The sequence below is a fragment of the Parasteatoda tepidariorum genome, chromosome 4 (genome assembly GCF_982258835.1).
Source record: "Parasteatoda tepidariorum strain Cologne lab strain chromosome 4, Ptep-v5.0, whole genome shotgun sequence".
NCBI classification, from domain to species: domain Eukaryota; kingdom Metazoa; phylum Arthropoda; class Arachnida; order Araneae; family Theridiidae; genus Parasteatoda; species Parasteatoda tepidariorum.
In genome coordinates, this window is record NC_141758.1 from 107842603 (window position 1) to 107866567 (window position 23965).

The 23965-nt window shown below is 32.7% G+C and overlaps 1 protein-coding gene across 1 annotated transcript; it reads right to left on the reverse strand.

Moving 5' to 3' along the window:
- Positions 1-276: 276 nt before the first annotated feature.
- LOC107442069 (sarcoplasmic calcium-binding proteins I, III, and IV) lies at positions 277-23785 on the reverse strand. The gene is made up of 7 exons (XM_016055536.4): positions 23649-23785; positions 22428-22484; positions 19547-19599; positions 18598-18711; positions 14265-14397; positions 7063-7160; positions 277-577 (listed from the first exon to the last, which is right to left on the reverse strand). The coding sequence occupies exons 2-7, from the start codon at positions 22477-22479 to the stop codon at positions 410-412; spliced, it is 618 nt and encodes a 205-aa protein (XP_015911022.1). The 5' UTR covers positions 22480-22484; positions 23649-23785; the 3' UTR covers positions 277-409.
- Between the last annotated feature and the right edge of the window lie 180 nt (positions 23786-23965).

A 23965-nucleotide genomic window follows, 5' to 3' on the forward strand; every position in this document is an offset into this window, starting at 1 on the left:
GCAAATTCCTCCATGTTCCCATAACAAATCATGCCTCTGGGGTTACTGATCCAGGAGTTTCCTTGCCTTCTGGATTGGTTCAAAATTACGAGATTACGGAGTTGAACATTAGTAGTCGTAAACCCAAAATTAATTGGGTCGGCTGTTCAACGACGGTTATAAAACATCAACTTACCGAGTTACTATTACTTATCCAACATCAGCTTATGTTGGATAAGCTGAGTAAATAAGCAAGTTAGAACGATGTTATTGTTTAACAAAAATACCAAACAATAATTAAAAATCACAAAAATGTTTTTATTTGAAAATATTTTAAAAGCTATGGGCAAAAATTGTTTAATGAATAGATCTAGAATTTTATGAAATGGAGTCTCTTGTTGATGGAACTGTTCAGGGTAGAAGAGGATGATTAGTTCTTTGATTTATTCATCGATTCGAGTTCTTGGAGTACAGCTGAATCAAAAGTACCGCATATATATTTTCCTGGACTGCTTGGATCCTGTGAAACCCAGAAATCATATACCAACTCCCGGAAACGGTCTGACGTCATAGCATTACCATTGGACCTGTCTTCATCCTTTAAGAAGACACATTTATTAACTATAAAAAGCGCATTATAACATAATACTTATTTACTGCACATGCTATATCATGTTGTTAACCTGTTTCACATGTAAACTTCCATATACTGCTGATGTGGTATAATAGTTACAATACTGCCTCCAGAAAGCATATAACCTTGCGTCAGAATTTTATTGTCACGAAAATGTTTGTACTAAACACCTTTTTTTTCAATAAAGTAAAAATATTGCAGTTTCAAACCTTTCATCCAAAAAGGATTAAAAATTATTTTTTTAAAAAGTCTGGTCACGTGGGTAAAATGGTCACTTAGGTCATTAATGACGTTTTAGCTGACGTCACACTAGCGATAGGATCAAATTGCATTGTCCATTGAAATTTCATGACTAGGTGGATTATAGCTGAGCATACAAGACTTTGTGAAAAGAAACATTAATAATGACTTAGATTTAAGATTACTTTCATCTTGAGACTAGCTTTATGAAATGATTTTTTCAAGCTTGAAAACCCTAAATCAACCTCGATTGAAGATTTTCATATCGAAGGTTGTTGTCCAAGGTTTTGGATGAGGGTAATGTGCGTCGAATAGAGCACATGGTCACAGATCTCGTTTTAAAGTTAGGTTAACACGTAAACCGCATAACAAACCATTTTAGGTTTCCATTAAAAGGTTTTTGCTGAGTGAAAATAAACCTTATTTTGCTACCTGGGCCTCAGTATCTTTTTAAATTAAAAAACATAAAAATAAAAAACATTAATTAGTATTATTGAGACTCGGTTCATCTTAACAAATTAAGGTATCATGAGATGTTAAAATACATGATATTGATTTCAAAGTAGAACCTTAAACTGATTTTTCAAAGAGTGAATATTGGCTAAAATGTGCTAATTGTGTTGATACCTAAATCCATTAAATGAATATATTCATAAACCCAGCGTGATTTTGGCGGGGGCACAATTTCTGTTTTAATGAAAAATAGTGTTTGTTTAGTTTAGGTTCGGTTGGTTGATTTAGGTATTTTAAAAACTTAACCCAATAATTAAGCATGAAATCACAAGAAAATGGAGCCACATACCTGGGTGAAGGTTGAAACTGGACTACATATTTTATTATAGAAAAGAGGTTATATTAAAGACAACACTGCTGCCATCTATGTCAGCATTTGTGATGCCATCTATTTACAACAATATAAACTAATTCTTTCAACACTCCCACTTTAGTTTACATTTTTGGGAATACTAAAAGAAAATCACAAATGTGCACACAAAAAAAAATATCACTAAATCATCTTAGTCTCATTGATCTTCCACAATGTTCATACTTAGTTCTATTAACAGTTTTTGTTAAATAGTCCACATTTATATTAATCATATTCACTCCCACTGTCCGAAGCAATCCTTCTCCTTTTTGGGCGTTTTTCTTCTTCACTTTGACTATTGTCAGATGTAATTCTCCTCTTGTTAATTCACTATCTGAAACAATTTTTCTGTTCTTGCTTGGCCTGTCTTCATCACTCTGTCTGCCATCACTTGCTCCTTTTCTTCTTTTAGATTTTGCATTACCACTGTCAGAATCTTCACTTCCACTATCAGAAGCAACTTTCCTCTTTCTAGGCCCACTGTCTTCATCACTTTGAGTAATATCCCTAGCACTTGCTTTCCTTTTTCTTTTAGACTTTTCTTTTCCACTGTCAGACTTCTCACTTGATGAAACAGTTGCTTTAAAAACGATTATACTCCTTTGCTTGGATTCCCTATCTTTCTTACGTTTTTGTCTTTTACCACCTTCTTCTCCTTCATCATCAAGTTTCACGATCATCTCGTGGCACACGTTTTCTCTGTCAGAGCCTGAAGCCTTTTCTTCTTCATCTGATTGTTCTTTATTAGAATTTTCATCATCTGATTGTGCCTTATTGGAACCACCTTCATTGTCAGATTGGGTTTGATTTAGGTTAATGGACCCTTCTGATCTATTACATTCTATTTTAATCCCTAAACAAGAATTTAAATCCTTCATTTCAAATCTTTTACTTAGTTGCCTTTTTGCTAAATTTTTAAGCCTTACTGAGTTGCTAAAAATTAATAAATAATCTGCATAAATATCTACAATTACAAGTTCTTTATCATTTAGTTTAATATACACACAACTATCAAAATAACTTTGCCTAAATCCCATTTCAACTAAGCCTTCTTCTAATGTCAGATACCAAAGCCTGCCATTTTGCTTTAAGCCATCTAGAGCTTTATTAAGAAGTTTCCCATTTAAATTTTGTTCGCAATACTCACTAAACCCATCTGGAATTTTCATATATATTTCTTCATTTAGTGTCCCTTGAACAAAAGCCATAACAGCATCCATTTGATCGATTTCCCAATCATAAATAGCTGCATAAGCCAACAAAACTCTTAATGTTACATAATGAACTACTGAGGAAAACGTTTCTGTATAATCTATTCCTTCGATCTGGGAGAAACCTTTAGCTACTAAACGGGTTTTGTACCTTTCAATATCTCCATTAACATTGTGTTTTCTTTTGAATACCCATTTGCAATCAACAATGTTTTTATTTTTAGGCTTATTTACTATGTCCCAAGTTTTGTTTTTAATGTGACCCGCTATTGTTTCACATAAAGATTCTCTCCAATGCCTAGCATTACTATCATTGAGTGCCTCATCAATAGTATTAGGTTCAGAAAGAAGTTCATTTATTGCCACTAAAGCATCGGCAAAGCAAATAGGATCTAAATTTGGCATTTGCAAATCTGGCATACCATTGGTATCAAAATTTTGATAATGAACAGGAAGTTTAACTATTCTTCCTATAGGTGTCAATTTCGGCATGTCATTATCTACAGTTACATTATTACTCTCATCATTATTTACAAAATCACCTCTATTCAAACCATTAATGTCATCCTGACCTGCATTAATATCATTTTGGAAATTTAATTCATTATCACCCCTGCTAACATTATCATCATTTTGGAGTTTATCTGATGTGTTGTCAAAATCAACAATGCTCCCACTGAATAAAGAGTCATCACTGAACTCTGGTGAACTTTTGTCACTGTTATTGTCATGATACATATCATGTTCCAAAAAATGCACATCTCTGGCTACAACAATACTATAATTAGTTGGATCAATTAGACGATAGCCCTTCCTATCCTTACAATACCCAACAAACATTAACTCCCTAGCTTTCACGTCCCATTTTAAACGCTTCTGTTTGGGAATATGAACAAAAGCCCGACACCCAAACACCCTTAAGTATTTCAAGTTTGGCTTTTCACCACTCCATTTCTCAAAAGGTGTCATGTCTGGAACCGCAATGGTCGGAGATATATTTTTACAATGAGCTGCTGTTTCAACTGCTTCAGCCCAATATTCCTGGTCAAGGTGGGCATCCACCAACATAGACCGAGCTCGCTCAACGAGTGTTCTGTTGTTGCGTTCTGCAACCCCCATTTGCTCCGATGTATAAGGGATAGACTTTTGATGCTGAATCCCTTTGGAAGCTAGAAAACTATCCATTTCATTATTAACATACTCCGTCCCATTATCAGAGCGTAAAACCTTAATAGGTTTGCCAGTTTGTCGTTCTACATATGCCTGAAAGTCTTTGAATTTTCCAAGAACTTCAAATTTATTCTTTATAAAGTAAACAAAAGTCATTCGTGACAAATCATCTATGAAACTTATAAAGTACCGAGAACCGCCTATTGATAAAACACTCATTGGTTCACAGAGGTCACTATGCACTAAGCCTAACAATTCTTTTGCTCGTTTTGCCTTACCCTTAGGAAATGGTTGTTTATGCATTTTACCTTTTATGCATGGTATACAATCATTAATTTTCCCATTAAAAGAGAAACCCTCAACCATATCTTGCAATCTAACCATCCCTCCTTCACTTAAATGACCTATTTTCTTATGCAATATTTCATTTGATGAGTTTTGAGCAGTAATTAAAGCCATATCATTATGAATATCTAAAGAATATAATCTATCGCTTACACCTGTTCCACTAGCTACTAAATTATCACCCTTATGAACAAAACATCTTTCCCCTGTAAAGGTAGTAACCATCCCAAAAGTTTTGTTTAAATACTTAATAGATAGCAAGTTAGCAGTCAGTTTTGGAACATGCAATACATTATTAAAAGTTACTTTTGCTTTCTCCCCATTTCTAGATAAGAGAAAACTAACACTCCCTTCCCCCTCTACTTCTATAACAGAGCTGCCTGTTTTAATTTGACTAATACTTGCAGTTTGATAATCTGTTATCAATTCTTTATATGGGGTCATATGGAACGAAGCACAAGAGTCCATGTACCAAACATTAGGATTTGGATTAGAATTTGCAACATAGATACCTGCTACATAAGCTTCTTCCTTCATAGGAGTCTTACTAGAAGTAGGCTTTACATTACCCTTTTTGTTAAATTTATCATACGCATTTTTTTGGCGTAGGGGTCTTTGACAATCTATACTTTTATGCCCAAACAAATTACATTTGAAGCATTTCCCCTTAAACTTATTCCTGCCTTTAAACTTCTCATTAAGGAAAGCTTGATCTAAATTCCCATCAGAATTAGGTTTATCATCCTCAGCCATTAATCTAGTTTTAACGTTATCAACAGTTATCTCTTCCCCACAATTTTTCAAAGCCATAATAAGGGGTTCAAATCTATCAGGTAAGTTAGCTAAAATTATTCCAGCTATTAATTCCTCATCTGCTTTAACTCCTGTTGATTTTAATTGCTGATATGCTGAAATTACTTTATGAAGGTAGTCACACATGTCCTTACAATCTGAATACTTAGTGTTAACCAATTCTTTAATTACCGACACTTTTCTAGTTATTCCTTTATCATCATAAGTTTTTGATAATACTTCCCAGGCTTCTTTGCCACTAGATAAGTCCCTCAAATCATTAAAAATTGTTTCACTAACCCCTTCAACTATGTATGACAAAGCTTTGGCATCTAAAGCTACATCTTCCTTTTTCCCTTCAACATAATCCCATAAATCTCTTTTAATTAAGTGCATTTTCATGGCAAACTTCCAATCAGCATAATTTACCCTCCCAGTTAATTTTTTATGGCTAAAAGAACCTTCTCCCCCTGGCATGATTATTTTTCTTTGTAAACTTTAAATTAAACTATCAAAAAATATAACTATAAAATAATAAATTTTCTATTAAAACATAGTTAGATTAAATTAGTTACAAAGTTTAAAAAAAGAACAACAACATTTATTTAAGTGTTAGCATTTAAGCCTAACCATGTGTTAACACATGCTACCATAATTTATCTATCTTTAATTCTAAAAATTATCAAAGAATTTAAAAATAAATATATTAAACTTAATAAATGTTAGCTATAAATTTCTTGGATCATCCTGGGCCCATAACCTAAAAACTTAACCCAATAATTAAGCATGAAATCACAAGAAAATGGAGCCACATACCTGGGTGAAGGTTGAAACTGGACTACATATTTTATTATAGAAAAGAGGTTATATTAAAGACAACACTGCTGCCATCTATGTCAGCATTTGTGATGCCATCTATTTACAACAATATAAACTAATTCTTTCAACATATTTTAGGTTAGGATGGCTGACTGAATGTAAATAACAAGCTTCCTATAGTTTGTCTAATGTAAGAACTCCCCTTGACATTCATCTGGACCCGTGGCGGTTATTATAGAAACGAGTTATAACTATTTCAAGTAGGGGTGTGGGGTCACTGTTTAGGATATGTTTTGGCCTTTTCTTCGGTCTATTGTGTTAGCCGTAGAATTAAGAGAATCTACCCTCCCTGAAATGCGCTATTCTTGTTGCCATAGCAGCAGACGGTCTGTGGCGGGAAGAGTTCTTACAGTAGACAAACCGGAAGAAATTTAGAAAACTTTGTGTGCGCTGTAATGCTTACGAGGCGATGTATGAAGGAAGTTTTATTATTGTGTTTATATTTACGCGTAATTCTTTATAAGAGTTTTCTGTAATTTATAAATTCTAACAGGTCGTTAGCCTAAAACGATTTTAAGAACATGTATATTCATTGTAAGGTTTGCCATGTTTTTAGTGTTATCCCTCATTTGGCTATATTTGTGTAAAGTATCGCCGTTGGTTATTTTTTGAGTAGCATCTTTCAAATTCATTTGTATTTTGTTTCGTTGAAGGTTAAATTGAAAGAATCTGTGGGAAGTAGTAACTGAGTAACCCGAATGTTTTACGTCGAATTTAAACTCTCAGCGCCATCTGTGCTTAACTGTCAACCATTCATACTAATATATATAAAAGAAAAATACTCAGATAATATTTTTGGTTAGTTTAATTTTTTTAATCAGTTATTTTTCTGTATTTATTGTTCAATGCTTTAAGTTAAGTATGATTTAATGTTGACTGAGAGTAAAAATATGATCTCAAAGAGTTAATTTGTAATTTTATGAACTTGACAGGTTGTTTAAACTTACATTGATCATGGTTTCAAAGCAGTCCTTAGCTCTTGTTACATCCATATCATGACTTGCCAAATACTTTTTGTAATCTTTCACGCAAAACAATCCATCCTCTGAAAAAAAATATTAAGGAATTTATTAATTTACTAGTAAATATTTTTGTCTCACTGAAATATTTTTTTTTCGAACATAGTTATCGAATTTTAAATGGAGATTGTAAGGTTGAATTTCTTTCAAATTTTCACTGTATTTATTTGTTAAAATTCGATGACTAATTTTGATAGAAATCATTTCAATGAAAAATGAAGCAAAAATTATTCAGTAAGGTATTTCCCGTTAACAAGGGTAAGTTATCCCCTGAGCCATCACGGCTCAGGGGATAGAGCTTTCGCCTTCCAATGAGGTGAACTGGGTTCGAAACTCAGCGATGGCTGGTCGATACAAATCCGCATCTGGCTTGCACCGACCACAGTACTGACGCTGATTATCTTCAGTGATAGACGGAGTCCCTTTACCGTCAGGCTAACTGTGGGAGGTTCTCGTGGTCTTCCTCACGATGCAACGCAAATGCGGGTTGTTCCATCAAAAAGTCCTCCACGAAGGCAAATTTCTCCCAGTGCTTAATCCAGGAGTTCCCTTGTCTTCTGGATTAGGTTCGAAATTAAAAGGCTACTGAGTAGAATATTAGTAGTCGTAAACCCGAAAATTGGGTCGGCTGTTCAAGAACTGTTATAATATAAAATAATTATAATAATAATAAAATTAGCAAGGAGATTTTTTTCTGTCTGAGGAGCGTAAAAAGTTTTAAAAAAACGGTACAGATGACATTTGTTTATTAGAATTTAATTAAAACTAAGTTCCTATTCATTTTAATATATTAGATAACTTCTTCCAACCAAGGGATGGTGAAAAGGGGATATAATTGGAGTTTGAATGTATACCAATATGTTAAGTAAATCATGAAAACTAAATCAGATTATTTTGGAAAAAGCCAGAGAATTGTTTTTCTGAGTGTTTGTTGGCCAATTCTCTCAAATTGCGTAGTCTTACTTTTTTCTTATTTTTTATAACCATCGTTGAACAGCCGACCCAATTATTTGAATTTACGACTGCTAATGCTCAACGCCGTAACCTTGTCATTTTAAATCCAATCCAGAAGACAAGGATCGGGAGAAATTTGCATTCATAGAGAACTTTTTGGTGGAACTAACCCGCATTTGCGTTACATGGAGAGGAAGACAGCCAGAAACTACCACGGTTAGCCTGACGGCAAGGGGACTCTAACCCATGATATGTCTACCACTGGGGATGTTTCACGTCAGCATTGTGGTCGGTGCAAGCCGGATATGGAATTCGTATTGATCAGACATCGCTGGGATTCGAACTCGGTTCACCTCATTGGAAGGCGAACGCTCTATACCCTGAGGCATCGAGGTATGTACCATGTATTATTGGAAAGGTTTTAGTTTAATGAATGAATTGACCATGAAGCATAGATTGTAAAAATACGAGCAGTCGAACATTCGGGCTATAACGTTTTTACTCTGCATACTGTCATTGATTTATTTAAAAGCAATGCTTGCAGTGAGGTTGGCAATAAATCGAAAAAAAGTTTGACACTTTAATGTTTTTCACACACATAAGAGTCGGCAATTTTATAGTAACTTAATTTTCCCAGTAAATAAATAAATGAGTGAAAAAGGCTAAATATTTTTTTCTCACAAAATAAACGTATCGCTAATTTAGTTAACAAAATGTCACAAATATATCTTTATTTCGTATTATACGCATTACGAAAATGTAAGCATTGTTTAAAAATGTGCAGTTGAATGACAAAAACTAATTAGTTTTCGACAGAATTTCTGGGAAAAGAAATATAAATATTGGGCTATTGCATAAATCTGTGGCATAAAACCAGATTATTTTTATTTGTTATTCACGCATTTTAGTTTAGTCTTCATATTTTCATTAGAAAAAATCATTTGTAATATTTTTTATTCAAACGAAAAGGCTCCGCCCCTACTCATTGACCATTTTTTTTTTTCGTTTAAAGTCACTATTTTACATAAGAGCAAACAGCATTTTGAAATCAAAATAAAATTATTGTATTTTTATAAAAGAACATTTTGTCAATGTGTTAATTGTAACGAAATGAATGACTACCTGGAATTGAAAAATAATCACCTGAATTTGAAAAAAAAAAAAAAATGAAAAGAAACTTAACCGACGTTATAACGGTTTCGTAGTTCTCACGGTTATAGTTACAGTAACAAAATTTTGAAATTTACAAACGGCAACACCCATTTTTTTTATAACCGAAACGTAATCCGAACAGTAAAAAACCTAAAATGCAGTTGGAACGATTTTTTTTTTCTACACAAGAGATTACAACACTAGGTTGTTGCAAAATGTCGTCATCTTTCACGACCACTAACGAGGAGAAAATGTGATTAAAATAAACTTTAAAAACAGAGAAAGAAAACTACCATTTAATTCTCCCCCTCTTTCTCATACACACACACACTCTTATTACACTCTCTACTCTAGAAAGATTATTTTGACGAAAACCAATCGTCGTAATGCTTTTATCCTCAGGTAACCCGGGTTTGGATCCCAGAGGAAGAAAAAAAATTTCCCTAGAATTATTCTTTTCTGTGGTCGATACGAATTCCGACTGAAACAGATTAACTTTAATACCAACAGATGGCGCTCAGACTGAATGAATATTAATGCTTTTTTTTTATTTTGTTTCAGTTTGATTTCTATAGCTTTGATGGAAGATGATCGTTTATGTAATGTCCGTCCTCTTCTTATTAAATTTGTTTTATCATTAGAGTTCGTTCCGTTTTAAAAGCAAGCGATGCAGTATCGAAGTCTGAAGTAAAAAAATAGAACCAGGTAGGAAAGAATATACTTCTACTCTATTTTGACACCGACCCACCACAGTGTTGATGTTAAATATCCTCAGTGGTAGACGCATCATCCGGAGTCCTTTTGCCGTCAAGCTAACCGTGGGAGGTTTTCTTCTTTAAGTGAAGCAAATGCGGGTTAGTTTCATCGAAAAGGTTTCCACGCAGGCAACATTTCTCCCAATACTTGATTCAGGTCTTCTGAATTGAGATTGAGTTCCCTTGTCTTCGGGATAGAATTCAAAATCGCAATATTACGGAGTTGAACATTGGTAATCATAAACTCAAAATTGGGTCTACTGTTTAACGTCGGTTATAAAATAAAATAAAAGTGCATTTAATGTTTTCAAAATTTTTGATGTGCCCATATAGATTCTTCTCTGTTATGGTTATTATCAAGCAGTGGGAAAGAAATCCATTTTTTTTCTTCTGAATTCGAAGTTTATTAGTCAATTTGACATTTGTCGAAACTTTTCAACTCCAATAGAGAAACAGAATTTACCATGAAAAGTTAAACCTTGTAACTCGTTTTGCTACAATAATAGAACGAACTCTTTTTTAAAATGTTAACCTTTTCGCAAGTTACTTCTGTCATAGCCAAGAAATTATAGAATCCTTGTTCTGTCTGCCTGACCTACATTTCGCTCATATAAAAATGATTCTCTCTTGTGCAAGAATCTCTGTCATTTCAGCTGTTGGGGCTATAAAAATAGAACTTAACCAGATGGAAAATGACTTTTCTATTTGTTTTTCACAAATAATATATTAGCTCTTTTTTTGTTATCTTATAAATAATTTCCGATTGTGTCTTATTTTTTTCCCATTTAGCTAACAGTTATGAAATCGGTAACCGTGAATTTAAGAACATTTATATTTAAATATCGACAATACGTTATTTTTCAAGACTTATCGTTTCCTGTCTGATATTTAAATACGTTTCTATTTCATACTTTCTCTTTTACAAAATTTTCCAATTCCAAAAACGATTTTTCTTATTTTTTTAATAATTGCCGTCTCTGTCTATGCATTTGTGAGTGTCAGTATTTGTACCCCCTTTTGTTTTTGAGAAAGCATTCATCCTTATCTTTTCCTGCTACAGTTTTAATGGAACACAGCCGAGCGTCTAGCTCTTAACTTCCTTTTTCCTGTAATAAAATAATGTTTGACTCGAAGGTGATTCAGCTCCGATGACCCTATGAAGGATGAGTCTCAATGCAAGGACATGACGGGGAGTTAACATGGCATGGGCATACTAAGCTTGAGCATCTTCAAAATGCAGTTAAATAAAAAAGATCTTTCTGTTTTTTAAATAGTGTAACAAAAGTGTAGTGTATTATAAGAAAAAAAGTTTTTTTCTTTAATTTAAAAAAAATGGCTTACTTTTGGTGTAGCAGTGGGTAACAAATGGTCGGAGACTGCTTGCTATTTTCCAAATTTCGCTAGCACGAATCTAATGCGCTTTATATCCAAAGCATAATTTATACATACTAAGTGATATATTTATTATCAAAAAATATCAATATTTAACACTACGTCGCTATATCTTTCCAATTTAGTTAATTGATATTATTTCTACACTGGTCAGAGTATTTTCGTCCCGCAGTGGACTGACCGTTCAAGACACGCTTCCCAACAGATCACCGAAGTCAAGCATCACTGGCTGCGGTCAGTGTGCGGGTGGGTGACCACTTGGATTAGTCCGTGAGGATCGAGTGTGTGCGGTATGGGTCCTCGTTAAACTGTTCGGCTGTAAAGTGCTCGACTTCGCGTGCAGGTCGTCGGGCTACCGAAGCGGAGGTGCCATCCCCTCTGCAGAGGATCAAAATTGTGATGGCATGTCTTCGGATCATCCTCAGGGATGTTTCCCAGACCGTCGCCAATAGCCCATTGTGCAGTTCTAGTGCTACATAAATGAACTACAACAACAACAGAGTATTTTCGTAACTCAAATAAAATGTACTCACAATAATATCGTATTGATTAACTATCGTTATATTCGTAATATTATCTTTTTGACATTTTATGTCAATGTTTGGGATATTACCGTATAGATTGTATTGTATTCTCAATATGTTTAGTTATTGCTAAATATCGCGTATCGGATTATAGATGTGTTATTGATTGCCAGTGAGTGGTATAAACTACGATCTTCTTATATGTTGGTTCATTTAGCTTCCCTCCATCCGATAAGTACCCAGTAAATAATTTTGAGGGAACTCCAGCAAAGACGAGCGATTAAATTTCAAAATGGTCAGGTCACGGCTATTAGTCGAAAATAACGTCATTACTCGTGGGAAGGGAGAGGGTTTGGAAAATTGCTGAGAATTTATCAGTTATACAAGTTATTTTTTATTACTATTTGATAATTTATAATTGATTTTACTTCAGTCTCACACACAAGTTATAGCAATATCTTCAAACGTGTTTTTTAGACTAATATTTCAAAAAATTAATTTAAATAAAAGAAATTATAGAAAACAGTTATTCCATTTACTGATTTTTTAAAAAGAATGTCAAGAAAAATACTAACTGTGGTACTTAGATTATGTTTTTATAAGACCACCATAAATATAAATACTGTTTTTTTTATTTTATTCGGTTCTGTTACAAATGCTGTAACGTATAACGACTAAATAAATATTAAGTATTAAAATTGCTCAAAATAAAAATACTATTTACAGTACGTCCAATTTTGTGATAATTCCCTTCATGAAAATAAAATTTAATACTAAATATGGGTCATATGTTATCGACCATGTCAACCTCTATCTATAAAAAGGTACCCCAACATAGAATCTAGTTAACATGTCTTATATACTAGGGAATTGGAATTGTGTTTTTGTAGTGGTAGGTGCACTACAGCCAGTTAGTGTACCATCTCCCTTTCCACACTAAGTGATGTCATTTTCGACCCATAGTGTGATCCGGCCTCTTTGAAATTTAGTCGCTCATTAAAGAAAACTGTGAAAATTTTAATTATTGTAAGGATGATTGACTGAATGTAAAAAAATAACAAGCTTTCTAAAAACGGAAGAAACTTAGAAAACTTTCGGTGTATCCCTCCGCTTTTGTTATGCTTATGAGGCGATGCGTGAACAGGTTTAATATTCTAGGAAGTTTTATTATTGTGATTTGAGTTTAAATTAACGCATACAGTTTTCTGTAACTTATAAATTCTAACAGATCGTAAGTCTAAAACATATTTAAGAACATTAATATCCCAGCATGAATAAAGTTTAAGGTTTGCCATGTTTTGTGCGTTATTCCTTATTTTGGCTATATTTGTGTAAAATAGCGCCGTTCGTTATTTTTCGGGTAGCATCATAGCAAGCTTGCGAAGTCTTCCGAATTCATTTGTTGTTTTTTTTCCGTTGAAAGTTAGATTGAAAGAGTGTGTTATGCTGAAAAAACACTACAAATGTCATAATATTGGGGAATGCGTTTTTTTTCTTCAAGATAAGGCTTAAAAATCAGTCTGAAGTAGTAGCTACCCTGGAAATCTTAAGACGAATTTTAATCCCCAGCGCCATCTGCGCTGGGGCTTCAAAGTCAACAATCCATATATAGAGCCGTGATGGTTCAGGGGATAGAGCGTTCACCTTCCAATGAGATGAACCGGTTTCGAATCCCACCAATGGCTGGTCGATGCGAATTCGCATTCGGCTTGCACCCGACCACAGTGCTGACGTGAAATATCCTCAGTGGTAGACGGATGACGGGTTCGAGTCCCTTTGCCATCAGGCTATCCTTGGGTTGGTTCTCGTGGTCTTCCTCTCCATATAACGTAAATGCTGCTTAGTTCCACCTAAAGGTCCTCCACGAAGGCAAAATTTCTCCCAATACTTGATCCAGGAGTTCCCTTGTCTTCTGGATTGAGTTCAAAATGACAAGGCTACAGAATTGAACATTAGAAGTCGTCAACCCGAAAATTGAGCCGACTGTTCAACGACGGTTATAAGAGAGAGAAAAATAATAATAATAAACAAACCATTCATATTCGTCCAGAATGAAAATAAAATAAAAAGTAGTTGACTATTAAAATAAAAAGTGGCTAATGGTTAAAAACCACGTTTTTTAAGATATATGAACTATTGAAATTTTAATGATTTATAATTTCGTCAGAAATAAGCGGGTTGGTATTTATCCCACCACCTCTGAATAGGTTAAAATAAAATTTTTATAAAAAAGGTATAAAGATACAAGCGAAAGATTAGTAATTAAGATTAATTAATTCTCCTTAATCACAATATGCAAAATAATGTGAGAGTTTTTACCAAAAAAAAAACAACAAAAAAAAAAAACACTTACTGTTTGAGTCCATAATGAAAAAGAAAAGTTGAAGGTAGGTCTGCAGAAAATCTGGCAACTCTTTATGAGATTTGGTCTGTTGTCCCAAATTGTGAAAGAATTTGAGCCACTCATCAAATTCCACTACTGTATCCTGGAAAAAATATTATGTTTTCAATTTATTTACATTTTTAGGCAAAAATTAATTTTCTTAATTCTATAGTTTTGACATTGAATGTTGGAGGGGGAAAAAAGCAGTGGTAAAACCCAGGGTAAAACCTCCTTAAGGCTTGGTTTCTTAGGACAGGACGCCGTCAGCTGGAAATCAGCGTTAACCTCTGATTGGTCCATTTGTGAGTTTGATAGTATACGTCATCGAACGCTCATCTTGAACTACAATTGCCGTCCAACTCAACTGCAGTTGGATTACAACGTGACGTTAACCACAGAAGCAATGGCGGACAACATCCAACAGCGCATTGAAATCAGCCAAGATTTTGATTTTGACATTAAACATAGCTTCTTCATTAAACATAGCACTCTTCATTTAGCTCAGCTGCAATGTGTTTTTTCTTGGACAAAGTCATTATTTGTTCTCTAAAACACTGGTCGACAATAACAAAATCAATACAAATTCAAAATAAATATTTGTTTACGTTATTAACGCATGCGCAATGAGAGAAAATGTCTGCGTTGGGCCGACTGCTCACGCTGAGCTAACAAAAAAGTATTTTTATGGCGTCAGCTCTACGTCAACTTTCCGCTGACGCCCAGATAAGGTGCTAGTTCTAAGAAACCAGGCCTTGAGCTAACAAACCAGTATTTTGTTGGCGTCAGCGGGACGTTGACGTCACGCTGACGCCCAGATAAGGCGTTTGTCCTAAGAAACCAGACCTTTACTGAGAGGGCGCTGTGAGCGCATCAACAAGCAGTGAACATGTAGACACGGAAGTGTTAAGTTGTATTAATCCTTTTTTCGTTATTAAATATTTGTTTCGTTATATTTGATTTGATTTCGCCGATGAATTATTTTGAACTATTGACACAAAACCACTGAACCTACCTTGATGTTGATTTGAACACGGAACAAGCAGTTTACGTAATATTAATCTAAGTCAAATGAGTTTTAATGTACGTAGTTGCAGTTTGTGCAACCTTAGTTAAGTCATACGTTAGGAAGTTATTCGTAGATCTTTGCAACTTTAGTTAAGAAGTTATTCATTAATCTTTGCAACCTTAGCTAAAAAGTTATTCATAAATCTTTGCAACTTTAATTAAAAAGTTATTCGTAGATCTTAACACTTTCTGTCCCGAGACCCATTTATTATAAATAAACAATTTCGCAGAGATAAGCTTGTTGTCAAACGAAATTTTGTTTAACATCTTGAGACCTTGTGCCCCACCTATTGGAGAAAATATATATAATTTATGATTTAATTTTCATTTTGCAAAGCGTTGAAGCATAATTCTTTCTCTTTCACTTCTTTTTCTTAATTTAGATTTATTATTTGTTTATGTATTTTATGGTAACCGTGATATATTTTTGTTTTGTGTACCTGGCAACTTCGATTCATAATTAGTTTATGTTCTACATAGCTTCAGGACTGTCTTTGTGTTAAGTAACAAATATTTAGTGAAAGAATTGAAATCTTTGTGCAAGAATATTGAATGTATCACTTAAGAGAATTGATGCTTGATGGGCTTGGCTTACTCGAAATAGAATGGAAAAACGGTAGCTAACGTAAACAAATACCACGTTTGAATTACCAATCAGCCTCGAGATGCCCACACCATGTCACTTGCAGGTATCCCATTGAAAAGAACTAAAAGGTTAATTAAGTTTAATAAATAATTGAGTTTTTTTTTAAAATATTTAATAGCGTTTATGAATTTACTTTCTTTTAAATAGCGTATTTCTTAATAAAAAATATTAAAAAAACACACATTTTTACTATTATTTAAAGTTTCGGGTCTCAAATCTAACGGGGATTTTTTTTTTTTAAAGTTACCATTTTTATTAAGGCTTTTAAGCTATTCATTTACTATGGAAGATGCAGATATTGTTTATCGCAATGATATAAATACATGTAATGAAATTACATCGTTATAACTTTTCCATTTCTTAAAAAAGTTTAAAAAATTTTCGAGTTCTTTAAAAGCATGGGTGTTTACATATCACGCCTTTTTTAATTACTTCATGCCTTCGTTAATTAAACTATATCACGCGAATACGAATTAAATTAAAGAATTATTTTTCATTGTCCATATTTTTCATTTTATTTTTAATATTTTGATGCAAATATTTTAATCTAGTATCTCTTAATCTAGTAAGATTTAATTTCTAGTAAGATTACGAGGGTTGTATTTTAAGTAAGGGCCGTTTGAAAATAAAAACCAAACGAAAGAAACTTTTCATAAAGCAAATTTATTTTTTGATTCAGCATATGATTTCGAAAAAAAAGAGAAGCATATGCTTCTCTTTTTTTTCGAAATAGTTGTCAAGTTTGCTTTAACACTTCTCATACCTTACAACTAGATTTAGAATACCCCCTTCATGGTAACTTGCCGCCTGCTCCTATAACAAAGAGGTCACGACCATTTTTCACGTCTTCGTCATCGTTGTGCTAGTTGCCCCCAAAATGATATTTGAAACATCGGAGAAGATGAAAATCACTTAGCGCAAAATCTGGGCTGTATAGAGGGATGGTCCAAAACTTCCCAGCCGAAGGAGTCCAATAAAGATCGGGACTGAGATGTGGAGAGAGTCATTGTCATGGAGTAGCAAAATTTCCTGTCAGCATGCCAATAGGAGGCTTCGTAAACTTCACAAATCTGCTGATGAATGTATGCAGCAGACAGGTTTTTTGACGACTAAAAATGCATCAATGACCATGATGGCTCAGGGGAAAGAGCGTTTGCCTTCCAATGAGGTGAACCGGGTTCTATTCCCAACGATGGCTGGTCAATACTGATTCTACATCCAGCTTGCACCGACCACAGTGCTGAAGTAAAATATGCTCAATGGTAGACGGATCATGGGTTAGAGTGCCCCTGCTTTCTGACTAACAGTGGGAGGTTTTCGTGGTTTTCCTCTCCATGTAACGGAAATGCGGGTTAGTTTCATCAGAAAGTCCTCTACGAAGGTAAATTTCACCCAATACTTGATCCAGGAGATCCCTTGTCTTCGGGATTGAGTTCAAAATTACAAGGCTATGGAGTTTAACGTTAGTAGTCGTAAACCCCAAGAGTTGTGTCAGCTGTTCAATGACGGTCATATAAAAAAATATGACCGTATCGCGGAAAAAATACGCGTAGGGTGACTTGGTAAACTTGAGCATTTTAAAGACACAGAACTAACGGTACAAGTTACCAACACAGCTGCAACTGAGCACAGTTGAATGACAGAACGTAAGGGATGTAAGCACTCGTTGCGATGCACGCGCATATATATATATATATATATATATATATATATATATATATATATATATATATATATATATATATATATATATATATATATATATATATATATATATATATATATATATATATATATATATATATATATATATATATATATATATATATATATATATATATATATATATATATATATATATATATATATATACACCGAAGAGGCAATACATTATGACCACCCTCCATCTATAACAATGAGCTCGCCCAGGTTTTCATGGTTTCTCGCCCAGGAACAATCTTTTCTTGGGGCACATTAGGACCCATAATCCTCATAGAACAATCCCTGACGTCTGTTAGCTACTTGAACATAGTTGCAGACCAAGTTTACCCATTCATGGCAGCAGTTTTTCCTGCAGGGGATGGTGTTTACCAACAGGATAATGCACCAAGTCATAAGGGTCGAATCGTCATGGATTGGTTCGAGGAACATTCTAGTGACTTTCAAGTCATGTCTGGGCCCCCAAATTCGCCTGACCTTAATCCAATAGAACATTTGTGGTCCTACTTGGAAAACCAAATTCGTGCTGCCACGCTACCCCCTCGCAATGTGAGGGAATTGCAGGACCAGTTGGTGAGCGCTTGGTACTAGATACCTCAGACTACCTATCAGCACCTTGTGAAATCAATGCCACGGCGGATGCTAGCAGTTTTGAGGGTTAAAGGTGGTCCTACATGTTATTAGCAGGGTGATCATAATGTAATGGCTCTTCTGTATATATATATATATATATATATATATATATATATATATATATATATATATATATATATATATATATATATATATATATATATATAAAGTGTTATAAATATTAATAAATACTAATATAAATAAAGTGTTATAAATATTTTTAAAATGAGTGATACTTACTTTATTAAAATCAGCATGCTGAGTCAATTCATCCCACCATTTGCTCAGAATAGATTCCCACCTCTTGTAGACATCTTGATCTAATTTTCCCCTCCTTTGAATTTTAGTATATTTCTGAAATATTTGGAAACATTACTTTATTTGTGTGACTTACAAAACGGAATAAATTATTTTGTATTTTCTCATTATATCATATTTCTCATTAACGTACAGAAAATATACAGAAAAATGCACAGATAGTAGTATGATTCGATTAAATATTTTAACGTTCGATTATTAGTTCAAGAATTATTAACTGCTAACCTTTCAGTAAAAAGCGTTACGTGGATATGATATCTCAGTAGCCCACAGAAATGAAACTACAGATTATTAGTCCAAGAGTTATTAACTTTTAAATTTGTAGCAAAAAATGCCGTGAAGACGATCCGCATCCCAGAAAAGTCCAAATACTGAGTTGAAATTTAGTCAGTTGAAAAAGCTATTTAAATTTATGAACTTAACCCGTAGTTTTCTTTAAAATTTCATTTTGATTGAAAGTTATTGAAATTTTAAATGTTTTTTTAGCAGATTTTTTACTTCATATTTTGCTTTAAAATTTACCAAATATTCCTTGTTGCAAAGAGAAATACGAAAATGTATTTATCGCTCGAGATTTTCCTTTTATAAGCTCGTTCTTTTTTCTTGGAGGGAAAAGTACAATAAAAGGAATAGAAAGGAGGAAAAAAGGAACAGGTTGCCATAAAATTGCCACGGTTTACCAATATTGCTTTTTCTTAATCCTTAATGAACAGAAGAAATGGTTTGAATTGCAATTACGTAATGAAATATTTTGCCAAACGAAAATGACAGAGGTATTTGTTTTAAAAATAATAGTTAAAGAATAAAAGTTTAAGAATTAATTAAATATACAAAAATATTTTTAAGGAAAAGTGTTAAAATTCTCACTCACTTCAGCTAATTGGCGAAAATCATCCCATGTTAATACACCATCACCGTTCACATCTGGAATGAAAATAGATCTTTTTTAAGTCTCACTCTAGAAAACTATGATATGAAATTAAAGCTTCAGTTGTATATTTGCAATTGAAGGAGCAAGAAATAAAACTATTTATGTACAAAAAATGTATAAATTTCGACACATTTTCAGAAGATTTCTTAAGTTATTAATTGGAATTTTATACACCTGGTTGATATTAATTACGCTTTTGTTTTATCCTCGCTTTAATATTCATTTGTTCCCCTTAAAGCTTACAATTGTTTTTACTTTAATACTGAAAAGGATTCAGAACTGGTAGCCAACGTGTGTTCGAAAACAATGTGTCTCTATCAATTCTAAAAAGTGTGACAATTTGTTTCCGGCATCGATCTTATAACTTCTGAATGTATAATAGTATGTGAATGGACTATGATTATTATGTTCCCCTCACTTGGAGTTATTGGAGCCCACTCGAAAATATTCTGACACTACCGTTCGAAAACAGCCAAAAAAATTCACTCGGTTTTATTGTTAGGAAAAAGAGTTGAGATAATTTATCTTACTCTTTTTATGGTAATGATTTTACGAATTATAATGTTTTAAAACAAATTTTTCATTTTTGCACAAAATATTTTGATTGGAACTTTTTCATTTAAATAAAAATTCATATGAAATATACATTTAGTAGTTGAATATTTGATTGAGGCATTTAAAGCAGAATGATCAAACTAGATTCAGTAAGAATGTTCTCTAAGTCTCTAAAAAATTGATTTCTATTTTATTATTCTTTAAGAACCTTTTTTTAATTGTGGTTTGTTTTTATGATAGAACTGTTTAAAATATTTTTAAAAGAATTATTAAATAAAGAATTATGACATCACACAGAAACTATGAACTGGAATGTTCAGAAAGTTGACTGTCAAACGATTTTTTACTTTTCAAAAGGTATAAAAATTTGGAGCAGGTTTTATAAGTTTCTGAAGTCCTTTCTCGAAACGCTGTTCCATTCTAATGTTCTTAATGTTACCATAGCACATTTTTTAAGTTTTGCAGGTTGTGTAGATTGAATTTTTCGTCATAATCTTCGAACAATAATTTTTGTTACCGAAACTGAAAAATTTGATAGGGAACGAGGAAGACAATATAAGAACGACAGAATTAAAGAACATTCCAAAAGATGTTTCTGAAACTCTTTTAAAGTGCATTGTACAGAAGTGAATTCCGATAGAACATATTGCACTGAATATGTAATTTACATAATATTTTCTGGAATTATTATATCATAATATTTTCAGAAAATTAAAAAGTGTACATTATATTAATTTAATCCGCACTGCTCTTAATTGAAACTCAATTCACACACTTGTCTCTACCCTTTACTCATACACTACCCTGCAATAATGGGTGAGACACTCTCAGTGTTTGACACTTTTTCTTTTTTTTTTTAAATTTTCCAAGAAATACTTAGAACGATTATTTTGTACCCTTAGAAGTGCTTAGTTCATGCGATTTTTCATTCTTAGCTATAAAGTTTAAAGCTTTCAGAGATTTGAGGGGTCGACATTATATTGCGAAATTTTTAAGTATTTCAAGTATTTTTAAACACCCTAAGCAAGAAAATCAAACAATAAGCTTGTAACTTATATCGATTACTTTGGTTGTTATTTTCAAAAATTACATTAAGTTTCGTAAACTCGATTGAGGTATTTATGGAGATATGAACATTTTTATTAAAAACTAATTTCTTTGTCTTACGTTTTTCTGTTATAGCTTCAAAAATATTCACTAAAATTAAGCAAAATTTTTATAGCCATTTAAAATTATTGATTTAAAATTTGAAAAAATTTCGTTTAAAACTGCTTGATATATAAATAGGTTCTTTAGTACTGCTCATGCACAGAAAATTATTTAAATATTTTTTTAATTTTTTATATAATTTTGTAGCGAATAGTTGACAATTAATGAAAAAAGTCTGATTTAAATGTCTAATTATAAAATACTTTTTTAAAAGAAAATTAAAATGATGAGTTTTAAAAATTTTATTTTGTATTATGGAACAAGATTTATTAAAATTTCTGCCGGCAATAACAGCCGAGACTAGAAAATTAAATTTGTGAAGAAAAAAAGAACTAAGACTTTTGTGCTTTCTTTTAAAAAGTACAAAAGCTACTTAAAAAATTACTTAAAACTTTTTTAAATTTTTAAGACATTTAAATCAAACTTTTTTTTCATTTGTTGCCAAATACTACGAAATTATGAAACATTTTTCTAAACTTTTTTTTCCGCGCATGGGCAGTATAAAAGAACTACTTTAAATACTCATATCCGGCGCAGGTTTAGCGAATTACGAATTTATATTAAATTTTAACTATAATTTTGTTATTTATTTTAAATGGCTTCAAAAATTTTGATTAATTTTATTGAATAATTTTAAAGTTACGTAATACAAAATAACGTAAGACAAAAAATAATTTTTTTTTAGAATGTCCATATATCGATAAATATTTATGCTAAATAGTTTACAAAAAATTTTGTTGCTATTGTAACAATCAAAGTATTTGATATAAGTTACATGCTTATTGATTGATTATCTAGCATAGGGTGTTTAAAAATACTTGTTTTCTTTTGTAAATTATTATCGGTCCCTCAAATCTCTGAAAGTTACAAAATAATCTAATAATATTTTTTGAGAAATTTTAAAAAATGTCAAAAACTGAAAGCATCTCTTCCATTATTGTAGGGTAGTGTAGTACATATAGTTGTGGTTTTCACGCCAGCATTGGAAAATTTTGAACAGGATATTTCAATAATGCTTTGAAAAAGATGATTAACTTGAATTTTCGAAGGAACTTACCCCAAAATTTGTGGAATGTATAAAGATGCTTGTGACGAAACGTTGATCCCATTTAATCTGCATAAATAATAAATAATATATATTCTACGACAAATATACGGTACTCTAGATGGTGCAATAGATAAATGTCACTAAAATAAATCCAATTCTATGAGCACTACTCAATATAAGAACATAAAATATGAATACAGAATTTTCTAATAAACCACCCTTATTATATATTTTTAAATCACTTTGAAAAATGAATTCCTTAAAAAAAATACACATGAAGGCTCTCAAATTAATAATTTAGAGAAAAAAAAAACTTTTTCAAATTCTGACAGATCATTATTGAGATCAGGAAAAGCAAGGGAGGGATGATATCATCAATAACGATTCTAATGTCAAATAAGCCTTCACTGGGAACGGCTTTTTACAATGAGGTGAACCGGGTTCGAATCCCAGCGATAGTTGGTCGGCATGAATTCCTCATCCGGCTTGCGCCGACCACACTGCTGACGTAAAATATCCTCAGTGGTAGACGGATCATGGGTTAGAGTCCCCTTGTCGTCAGGCTATCCGTAGGACGTTTTCGTGGATTTCCTCTCCGTATAACGCAAATGTGGGCTAGTTCCATTCAAAAATCCTCCACGAAGGCAAATTTCTCCCAATACTTGATCCAGGAGTTCGCTTGTCTTCTGGATTGGGTTCAAATTAAAGGTTACGTACTCGAACATTAGTAGTCGTAAACCCAGAAATTAGACCGGCTGTTCACTAATCAAAACTTTGAAAGCAGATAGTAGCATGAATAATGCTACATTACCTTTCAAAAATTATTGATTGCAAAATTAAATTAGAAGAAGTTCTAAAGAAAAAGGATTTTTTATTCGAGAAGCTGTCCTCATAAACCTTGTATTTCACATGCTTTGACAGATACTATCGAGATATATGGAGATATTAATATAATTATAGATAAATAGCCATAATTAAACAAAGATAAATAAAAGTATATTTAAAATCCCCCTATGCTTACTCCCCTAAGACAAATGAATTCTGTTATCTCAAACGAAACACACTCCGAGATACTCGATCATCCTCCAGGATCGGTTATAAAAGATAAAGTCAAAACTTATTACACAAATTATTCTAAATTAACGGGGGAAAATGTATTCCTCTTAAACAATTGACATAACGAACGATTATTTTTACTGAAAACAATTGAAGTACATAACCAAATCTTACCTAGTGTAAAAAATACATAACACTCTAAAAACTGAGGATAAACTGAGTCAGATTCGTGGAAAGGAACTGTAAAAAGCGTGGGATGAGTTTTTTACTTCGTTGCATAGACATATACTTATAGTTATTTATAAATCAAGCTCTGTGTTCCCTTTTTCTTGCATCACTGTTGTCTAATTGCTTGCTTACATTTTGCTCAGTCATGACGTCACATTGAAAAGTAATCGGCAGAAAAACAAAATAAATAAAAAAAAAACCCTTTTTTTAAGTGCTTTATATGATAAAGCTACTTAAAACGATTTAAAAAGAAACTTCAATGT